The sequence below is a fragment of the Lactuca serriola genome, chromosome 5 (assembly GCF_051521515.1).
Source record: "Lactuca serriola cultivar US96UC23 chromosome 5, Lser_US96UC23_V15, whole genome shotgun sequence".
In the NCBI taxonomy this organism is placed as follows: Eukaryota; Viridiplantae; Streptophyta; class Magnoliopsida; order Asterales; family Asteraceae; genus Lactuca; species Lactuca serriola.
The window spans coordinates 285,342,862-285,353,689 of NC_136412.1; the positions used below are offsets into that span (position 1 = coordinate 285,342,862).

Below are 10,828 nucleotides of genomic sequence, written 5' to 3' on the forward strand. Positions count from 1 at the left end.
AAAACATTAAAAAAAACGTTATATAATGTGAACAAACAAAACGTAAAATAATATCAAATTGTATATTCGAAAAGACGTCAAAAATATTAAAAGAATTTTTAAACCACAAAAACAAAGATAAATAAATAACGCTAAGAATAAATTTTATATATATATATATATAAAAGATAATTAATTTAAAAAATAAAAATAATTTTATAAGAAACCTATACAAACTCTATTAAAGAACAAATTAAATAGAAAAAAGAAGGGTAAATTAGTCTTCTAGGCAAGGATCAAAACTGTAATATTCATATACCGGAGTACAATTTATCATTTTTTAAACTTAATGAACAAAACTATGAATCTAACTAAAACATAATGACCATTTCTGTAATTTACTCTTATTATTATATTCAAACAAAAACGTGTCACTTGAAAGAAACGTTTGATCAAAAATAAATCATCACCTTAAACACCAGAAACGGCGCAAACTTTGAATTGGCCGACTGAGCTGTCAACTCCACCGCCGACTGAGTGACACTTGTGTTTGGTTCCCCCGGTTTTTCTCCATTCTTCCACACTTTTTTTTTAGTTTTCTTAATGAACGCAATTAACACGTGCTTATTCATGTATACAAATGTCTCCATCACACCATTTGTAATCATACCTACGCATTCACTCTTACATACCCCATCTCATATAAAACAGCAAAACCCTCATCTGTTTTTCATTCAAATCATTCTTCCACCATATAATTATTCCACAAAAATCTGATTTAATTAAATATGTCAACAGCTAAAAACTACTTTTCCGGCAACGGCAGGCTTCCGGTGGAGAAGTCTAGTTTTGCCAAGACTTGTAATCGACTGAGTCTGTTTCTGAAAGAGAAAGGCAATCTAACCGATCTTGGAATCAATGGAAATTTTGACGTCATAGGTATGGATCTTAAATCATAATCCCTATTGTTCGTATGACTTCTATCAGAATTTGGATAATCTAAAAGTTTCCCCTGATTTTGTTACAGGAAAACCAGAAAGATCTTCCGAGGCGACGGCGATGATGACTGTTGATTTGTTAAGCAAAATGGAAAGTCCGATTGAGAAATCCACAAAAACGGAGGAACCAATGAGTCATCTTCCTCAATATATTAGTTTGGATACCTTCTTAAACAAAACTGGTTCCACTAAACCGATCGAGTCAAGAACAGAGCAAATGACGATTTTCTATAAGGGACAAGTGTTGGTATTTGATTGTGTTTCGGCTGATAAAGCGAGAGATCTGATGTTAGCAGCCACTAGTGTTTCTGCTTCTCATAATAATCAAAGCCATAATCGTCTTCAATTGGCCTCAACTTCAGATTCTTTCGGATCAGAACATGTTCTTCAAGGATTACAAGAAAACGGATCAGAGTTGCCAATTGCGAGACGAGTATCACTTCACAAGTTCCTGGAGAAGAGAAAAGACAGAGCTACCGGAAGAGCGCCTTACCAATTACACAATCCGTCGTCGACGGCAGCGGCGGCTGCATCTTCAAATCGGAAATTTGACCTCAATTTGTAGCCATATTTTAAGATCAAAAGAAATCTTATTAATTGTTTATCAATGGATAATCATATTCCTTCCACCTCATTTCAGTTTTATGTTTCCTTTAGGTGGAGGTTTGCTTTTTTATTTTTTTACTGTAAAATTTCCAAAAATCTTTTTGTAGCTTTAATTGAATATATTTTAATCGATATCTTACATGAAAGGTTTGACAATTTGCAAATTTGTAGCTTTCAATTTTATAATGATAGATGATAGCATTTGATAGGATAATATTCAAATTATAAACATTATAATTACTATATTAATTCTAGATATATTTTGTAGCTTCTTAATATTTACTAATAAGACTACTAAAAAAATCTATAATAAATGTTATTTTGTTATAAAAGTATTTAAAATTTGGGTCCAACTATTTGAAACTTTTTTATATTCTTAAAATATCTCTTAATAATTATTCTAACACTTTTTCTAAAATAAACTAATCATTACAAAATAATTATTTTTTTATTAATTACCATTATATAATATTAAACACTCATGATTATTTTATATTTTACTTTAAACAAAACTAGATTTGTATATAGAAAAAAATGTCATTTTATAAAAAAAAGTATTAAAATAAAAATATATTTATTTTTTTAAATGTCGGACAACCCCAACTGCCAACTCACCACCTTTCTTTTCTTCATTCTCTCTTTAACTTCCCGTCAGCTTCTAGTGGTGGAAAGAATGAGATTTTTTAGTGTGTGTATAGATTTTCATTTCAAATTTGTGTATGCTTGTCTACATACATAAAACAATGGTCGATGTAGATATATGTACCGTCACTACATTTTCTATTAATAATATTTAGTTTTCATTTAAATATGTAATATCATTTTATTTTTATTTCTTGATTTATAAAGATATTAAAATATAGAAAATATTAAAATATATAGAAAACGTTGACACGTTGTATTATTATTTGATTATAAATGAATAAAATATATAATAAATAAAAATTTGATAGTAATTATATGATAGGTTCGAGTTTCCAAAAAAAAATAGTTTTTAATAATCATACAAGCTATTGATATTATAAATACATAGAAATTTATACCTAAAAAATCATTAATGAGGGGGTCCCCTAAAATAAAATATGGGGTCCAATTAGTAGGACCCTTAAATTTTAGATAGCTCAAAGATGGGTGTTCCTACCTAATTAATTCCGCCGTGCCAAAGTAATCACCCACATGTTGCACTAATTTTGTCTAAATTTTATCTATAAATACAAGCATCCTACCAAACAACCTACATTTTGATTTTATATACGAGTGTGTTCTACAAAACTAATTAATAATGAGTAGCTTGTAACGGGTAACAGGTAATTTGTATATTGTAGTGTTTTGTTAAACACCACGTGAATTAGCATTTGTATTTTGTAGCATTTTGTTAAACACCACGTGAATTAGCATTTAGATTTTGAGCGTTTTGTCTAAACTAATACCTAGAAACTTGTAGTGTCAAACGAGACTTTCTGTTTAAAACGGAGTGTTTTGTCAAACGCTAGAAGTTAAAAACTCTCAAACACTTTATGTCAAACACATCCAAAATGTTCTTGTTTGTATTCTGGATCTTATTTATGATAATAGTATTGGATTAGTGTCTAAGTCCGTAACTATATTTGGTATGTACTTGACCCGGTTGTGCATGGTCCTTTTGGGTTGCCTTCACCAAAGCAACTTGACGAGGTTATTTAAGAAAGTGAGAGGATATTATGGTTTATTAATATATTATAAGAATATTAATATATTATAAGAATAATATATTAAAGGAGAAATCATATTTATTTAATTAGTATTAGTCATAAATTAATTAGGAATTAATTTGGTGACTAAAAGATATTAATTAAATAAATGAGAATAAACTGTCAAATGTGTGATAGTTGATTTTTGGACTAGGAAACCTAATGGACTAAGGGGGGACGAAATTATGATGAAGGATCATCATATTTTCGTCCAAGGGCCTTATTCCAGAAGGTTCCTTGGGCTGCTTGGTGGCTAAGTTGTCCATTAGCGTTTAGACTGAAACCCTAGCAGCCTACACTATAAATAGAGGCCCTTAGATGCAATTTTCGGATACTTGCTTCTAAGGAAAACCCTAGGGCCGATTTTTAGTGTTCTTCCTCCTATCTCTTAATATCCTTCTTGCTTGTGGTGTTTGTGAACCATTAGAGGAGTTACAATTGTGACTCTAAGCTCAAGATCAAGAAGATTCAAAGGATTCCAAGCAAATTGAAAGAGGTAAACACTTAGATCTTTTATTATAATGTTAATTTCGAATTATACATGGTAGATCTAGGGTTGCAAGTCTTGGATTCATTGCATGTACAATAGAGAAACTTGGATCCAAACATTAGGGTTTGTATGAGAACATAAGATTGTTCTTATGCATAAAACCCATCAGTGGTATCAGAGCCTTGATTGGTTTCTGTTATATGTGATGCTATGACTGTTTATTTCCTAAAAATCGTTTTCTGGTCCTCTGTTCGAACTGACTCGGCGAGTCCAGTGAGTGACTCGGCGAGTCGGAGCGTCTGACAGTGGGATTTTCGGATTTTCTTGTTGTTTTGCTAAAGGATAATTTCCATATATGTTTTAAACTTATAAAATACGAATTTTATTGTTATTAAAAGATTATCCTTTTCAAAACACAAGATAATTACCAATTGATTATATAATAAATTTCTTATATGATTAAAATTGATTATTTGAATTAATTTGGTAACTTATCTGGCAAGAAATTGAATTAGGTCAAATATAGATAATCACTAAATTAATTGTTTGATTTATATTATTTGTTATTTGATCCCTTGTGTTTTGAAAAGCTCGAAACTTGTCCTCAAGTTTTGAAATTTAAATTCTTTGATTAAAAGTTTAATTATTGAAAAGTTTTAAATTTCAACCCTTAGATTTTTACAAGTTTAAAAAATCAACCTTATACTTTATCTATTATAAGATTAATATATATATATATATATATATATATATATATATATATATATATATATATATATATATGTATGTATGTATAAGAATGAAAGCTAGTCTTATCGCTAGTAGGCCTCATTCACGAAGTCGGTCTATAAGGTGAGTATAAGATTGTTGCCTATAAAATGGCGCTTAATGGGTGTACACTCACACCACCGCTTGCTTGACTGGTGGAGGGTCGTTAGCCGAACGAATAGGATAGGGAACTTAATACCTCATTATAAGTATAATGAGTATTATAAAGTAACTAACATGTTTTACAAATTCCCGATATTAGTTACTTTAGGGTAAAATGTGAAAAATGATGCTATTCCATGGAATTGCACTTTGTACCTTTGTCAAACGTTAGTGGAGTGTGTGTAGTTAACCGGCACACTAATTTGGGATTGACATTGGTGGCAAAGGGTGGCTCGATGTTTGTCATAGATCAATGGAGCTTGTGTGGCTTACCGACACATTGATTAGGTGATAGAGACATTGAGTGCACCATGTTGATTCGCATGGTTATTCACAACTTGTTTGCGATCCTCGGCGTCCCAATCGCAAATTTGAAGTGCATATCGAGATTTAAACATGCCATTGAAAAGTCCAATGAATCTCAAAGATCTAGGAGTTTTCAAATAAATATAAAACTTAATCTCTTTTTCGTTTTTCATGGTGAGAATTAGTGAATCGTCATTCACTACCTTCAAATTATTTACTTTTAGAGTACGACATCCCTTTCTAAGTTGTAAATAATGTTGTTGGATCCTAGCCCTAATTTCTCATTTGGGTGTTTAACTGGGGATTCATTACTAATCAAGCTTTATTCCTTTCTATTTTTAGATGTCTAACGCAAACATAAACACAAACAACACTGCTCCTGGTTCATTCTCGCTAATGAGCCTATGTCAAAAGGTGATGTTTGGATCAAATTTCAACGAATTAATGAGATACATTCGCATGATTGCTCGTTACGAGGAAAAAGAATATGTCCTCGACGAGAAGCTTGAAAAGATCAATCCATAAGTCGCTACTCTCGAAGAAATGGTCGTCTTTGAGGCCCACGAGCGTGATGCAACGAAATTTCATTGCATTATGCTGGCCACCATGAATCTTGAACACCAAAAGTCCTATGAGGACATGTATCCATATGAAATGCATCAAGATTTGCTGGAGAGGTACCACCAAAGCGCAAGGCAAGAGCGTTATGAGATCATTACCAACATGATCACCGCTAAGATGGGGAGTGGAGATTTCCTAACCTTGCATTTGCAGAAAATGCAGAGGTATGTTGATCGTCTTCGCAAGTTAAATGTTAACTTTGGGGAAGATTTGGCTATCGACATCATTATTCACTCCTTGCCCTCGTGTTACAACCAATTTAGGATGACCTACCATATGAACAAAGAACAGGTCACCTTGAGCAAACTCCAAGGGCTCATAAGGACTGCTGAAAGCAATCTTAAGGACAAATCTGTTGCATCATCATTTACTGTGGCTGCTCCTATGTTGGCAATTGGTCAAGGAAAGGGTAAGAAGATGAAGACTCCAAGTAAGAGCCACCACAAGGGTAAGCCCCATGATGGTTCCTCCTCCAGTGGAACCAAAGATGGTTTAGCCAAACCCTCTTCTGACCCCAAAGAAGCAGAGTGTTACTACTTCCATGAAAAGGGCCACTGGAAACGAAGTTGTGCCAAGTATCTGCAAGACATAAAGTATGGGAAGATAAAGCCCACCTTTGTAGGTATGTATTCTATTAAATCTAACAACTCATCATTTGCTACTTCATGGGTTCTTGATACAGGGTGTGGTTTCCACATTTGTTCTGATTTACAGGTCCTAAGAAGAAGTAGGGAAGTGGAACATGGAAATATGAACTTGATTATGGGAAACAAAAGATTGTCACCTGTGACCATAGTCAAAGTTTATTCTTTAGTGTTGAGTAATGGGTTAGGATTAGATTTAAATAATTGTTGCTATTTGCCAGATATGGCAAGAAACATCATTTCATTTCATGGATTGTTTAGACAAGGTTTTAGATACTCATTTGATAATAGTAATGGTTTTATTAATTTTTATTTGAATGGTGTCTTTTATTTCAATGCATTACCTTGTAATGGGATTTATGAATTTGTGACGGTTGTTCATAATTTAGGAAATGATGTGTTGAATATTGATTCGTCTACTAGTATAGATAAGGAATGCTTGTGGTATTGTCACCTTGGCCATGTCAACAAGAAACGCATAGCCCAACTCAAAAAGGATGGAGTGTTGAAGTCATTCGACCTTAGGGACGATGACGTGTGTGTGTCTTGTTTACTTGGGAAGATGACCAAGTCACCCTTCACTGGCACTTATGTAAGGGGTGAGGGTCTATTGGATCTCATACACACCGATGTGTGTGGGCCCTTTAGATCCACCACAAGGGATGCTTGCCGCTTCTATGTGACTTTTACGGATGATTATAGCAGATATGGATATATCTACTTAATCAAGCAAAATTCAGAAACCTTTGAAAAGTTCAAAGAGTTTAAGAATGAAGTGGAGAATCAGCTGGGTAGGAAAATCAAGATGCTTCGGTCAGACCGAGGAGGAGAGTACCTAAGTCTTGAATTTCATGACTATCTAAAAGAATGCGAAATTGTTTCGCAATTGACGCCTCCGAGAACGCCACAATTGAATGGTGTGGCTGAGAGACGTAATCGGACCTTGTTAGACATGGTTCGTTCTATGATGAGTCGGGCTTCGTTACCAATAGCTTTCTGGGGGTATGCCTTAGAGACTGCCGCCCATATCCTTAACTTAGTTCCCACCAAGAAGGTTGCCAAAACACCTCACGAGATGTGGACAGGGAAAGCTCCCTCATTGGAACATATCAAGGTTTGGGTTGCGAGGCTTTCATAAGACGAAAGACTCACGACAAGCTCGAACCTTGTAGTGAGAAGTGTTATTTCATCGGCTATCCACAGAAGTCTTTTGGCTATCTTTTCTATAGACCGAGTGACAATATTTTCGTTGCTAGAAGAGGAGTTTTCCGAGAAAGGGAATTGATAAGCCAAGAGGACAGTGGGAGGCAAATTGATCTTGAAGAGATGCAAGAGCAAAGCGATGAAGGAACCTCTAACACTGGCACTCAACCCAAGGAGGAAACTCCTGTTGAGTCCGTTGACGGGTCCTTACCTCTTAGACGTTCTAGTAGGGTTAGTGTTCAACCCTAGTTTTATGGTTTTCATATTACTACTGAAAGGGGATACGTTTATTAGTGATGAAACACTGATAAATTTGGACGAACCTAGCAGCTACAAGGAAGCCATGGTAGGCTCGGAGTCCGCTAAATGGAAAGAGGCGATGGACAGCGAGATTCAGTCCATGTACGACAACCAAGTTTGGAATTTGGTTGATAATGTACCGGGTCGTAAGACAGTCGGGTGCAAGTGGATCTTCAAGAAGAAGACGGACATGGATGGGAAAGTGCACACTTATAAAGCACGATTGGTTGCGAAGGGCTTTAATGAAACTCTTGGAGTTGACTATGATGAGACCTTCTCACTAGTTGCTAAAATAAATTCTATTAGGGTAATGCTTGCAATAGTTGCGTTTCATGATTATGAAATCTGGCAGATGGACGTGAAAACCGCTTTCCTTAATGGAAAGTTGGCTGAGGATGTGTACATGAATCAGCCAAAGGGTTTTGTTGATGCGAAGCATCCAAATAGAGTGTGCAAGCTTGAGAAATCCATTTATGGATTGAAACAAGCGTCTCGCAGGTGGAATCTTTGTTTTGATGAGAAGGTCAAAGAGTTTGGTTTTCTACGAAGCAAAGATGAGTCATGTGTATATGTCAAAGCCAATGGGAGTATAGTAAGCTTCCTCGTATTGTATGTCGATGAAATACTGCTCATAGGAAACAACGTCCCAACCTTGCAGGAGGTCAAGTCCTGGCTTGGGAGGTGTTTCGCCATGAAGGACGTCGGAGAGGCTGCTTATATTCTGGGGATAAGGATACACACTTGGATAAGGTACTAAAGCGTTTTAGTATGGAAAATTCAAAGAAAGGGGAGTTGCCAATCCAAGGCAATACCAAGATGAGTAAGACTCGGAGCCCGAGTACAGAGGTAGAGATAGCTGATATGAGCCGAGTACCTTACGCTTCCGCAGTAGGCTCTATCATGTACGTTATGACATGTACTCGCCCTGATGTGAACTTCGCTTTGAGCATGGTCAACAGATATCAAGGGAACCCTGGTAGAGCTCATTGGATTGCAATTAAGAATATTCTTAAGTACCTACGAAGGACCAAGGAATGGTATCTAGTCCTTGGTGGGAGTGATGACTTAAGGGTACGAGGGTACAGTGACGCTAGTTTTCAGACGGATTGGGATAATTACCGATCGCAGTCGGGCTAGGTCTTTACCCTAAATGGAGGAGCAGTGACTTGGAAAAGTTCCAAGCAGGAGACTGTAGCTGATTCAACGTGCGAGTTAGAGTACATTGCAGCGAGAGAAGCGTCAAAGGAGGCTATATGGTTGAACAACTTCATTGGAGACCTTGGAGTTATTCCATCCATAAAGGAGCCAATGGAAATTTTCTGTGATAATGAAGGAGTGGTTTCCTTAACAAATGAACCAAGAGATCATGGTAGATCTTGACATATCGACAGAAAATACCACTTTATTAGACATCGGGTATAAGAGGGACTCCTCGTTGTGAAGAGGGTATCGTCAGAAGAAAACCCAGCAGATCCCCTTACGAAGGGACTGAGTAGGGTCAAACACTTGCAGCACGCTAGGAGCATTGGGCTGAAGGACGATATAAGTTTAGATTAGATAGATAAGAAACGTGTAATAGATAATTTGTACTTAACATTTGATGAATAAATAAAGTTGTGTTATTTATGAGTAAAGCTACTATATTGTGTTGGTTATTTATCTATTGTTTCAATTTTGCATGTTTTGACTTCCTGAATAATAAGATTATTCAAACAGTCCACAGTCGTTCGTATTTTGGAAGTAGGTATGAATGAAGACTGTCATGAACTTGTTTGTGGATTGTCTAAAAGGTTTTAGACATAGCAAAGGTTTGCTGCAAAGTTCATGAGTGCTTATAAATATGATTTGAGTATTGGAATAAACCTGCGCTTGCTGGTATCACTCCTTACAAGTGATCGCAAGATGATAATATCATATAATCTTTAAACCTAGAGATATGGTTATTATTTGCTGGTTGATTATACATTGATAATGCGAAAATGCCTCAGTAACTTGATGTTATAAAACGCATTATTGTGTGTGACTTAGCCAGTGAATGATAAAAGCATATAAGTCAAAGTTTTTCTGTTCCTTTTATCCTAAGAGGGTAAAAGCGATATCTGGCCACTCGATGATTTGGTTTCAGAATGAAGTTGATGTGTTCAACTAATTTCTATGTCGAACAAATCAGAGATCGAGGAACAAATGCTGGATAATAAGTATTGTGAGCATGATATCTAGAACAGAGGATTATAAGATCCCTTATCTGAAGGACGAGTTACTGATCAGAGTTGACAGCGCTGTGTAAGAGCTACGATTGATAATCGGATTCTGAAGTCATATGTGAGATATAGTTACTAGACTTATCCAAGTGGGAGACTGTTGGATTAGTGTCTAAGTCCGTAACTATATTTGGTATGTACTTGACCCGGTTGTGCATGGTCCTTTTGAGTTGCCTTCACCAAAGCAACTTGACAATGTTATTTAAGAAAGTGAGAGGATATTATGGTTTATTAATATATTATAAGAATAATATATTAAAGGAGAAATCATATTTATTTAATTAGTATTAGTCATAAATTAATTAGGAATTAATTTGGTGACTAAAAGAAATTAATTAAATAAAGGGGCATAAATTGCCAAATGTGTGATAGTTGATTTTTGGACTAGGAAACCTAATGGACTAAGGGGGAACGAAATTATGATGAAGGATCATCATATTTTCGTCCAAGGGCCTTATTCCAGAAGGTTCCTTGGGCTGCTTGGTGGCTAAGTTGTCCATTAGGGTTTAGACTGAAACCCTAGCAGCCTACACTATAAATAGAGGCCCTTGGATGCAATTTTCGGATACTTGCTCCTAAGGAAAACCCTAGGGCCAATTTTTAGTGTTCTTCCTCCTCTCTCTTAATAGCCTTCTTGCTTATGGTGTTTGTGAACCATTAGAGGAGTTACTATTGTGACTCTAAGCTCGAGATCAAGAAGATTCAAAGGATTCCAAGCAAATTGAAAGAGGTAAACACTTAGATCTGTTATTATAATGTT

The 10,828-nt window shown here is 35.5% G+C and overlaps 1 protein-coding gene across 1 annotated transcript; it reads left to right on the forward strand.

Moving 5' to 3' along the window:
• Positions 1-659: 659 nt before the first annotated feature.
• Positions 660-1,729, forward strand: LOC145054523 (protein TIFY 10A-like). The gene is made up of 2 exons (XM_079002742.1): positions 660-918; positions 1,007-1,729. Exons 1-2 carry the CDS (start codon positions 768-770, stop codon positions 1,540-1,542), a joined length of 687 nt encoding a protein of 228 aa, XP_078858868.1. The 5' UTR covers positions 660-767; the 3' UTR covers positions 1,543-1,729.
• The last annotated feature ends 9,099 nt before the right edge of the window (positions 1,730-10,828 follow it).

Bases quoted from the DNA above. Each gene is read 5' to 3' on its own strand.
- LOC145054523 (XM_079002742.1), top strand. From the start codon at position 768: ATGTCAACAGCTAAAAACTACTTTTCCGGCAACGGCAGGCTTCCGGTG. The intron at 919-1,006 runs GTATGGATCTTA...ATTTTGTTACAG, and splicing joins TGGAAATTTTGACGTCATAG to GAAAACCAGAAAGATCTTCC.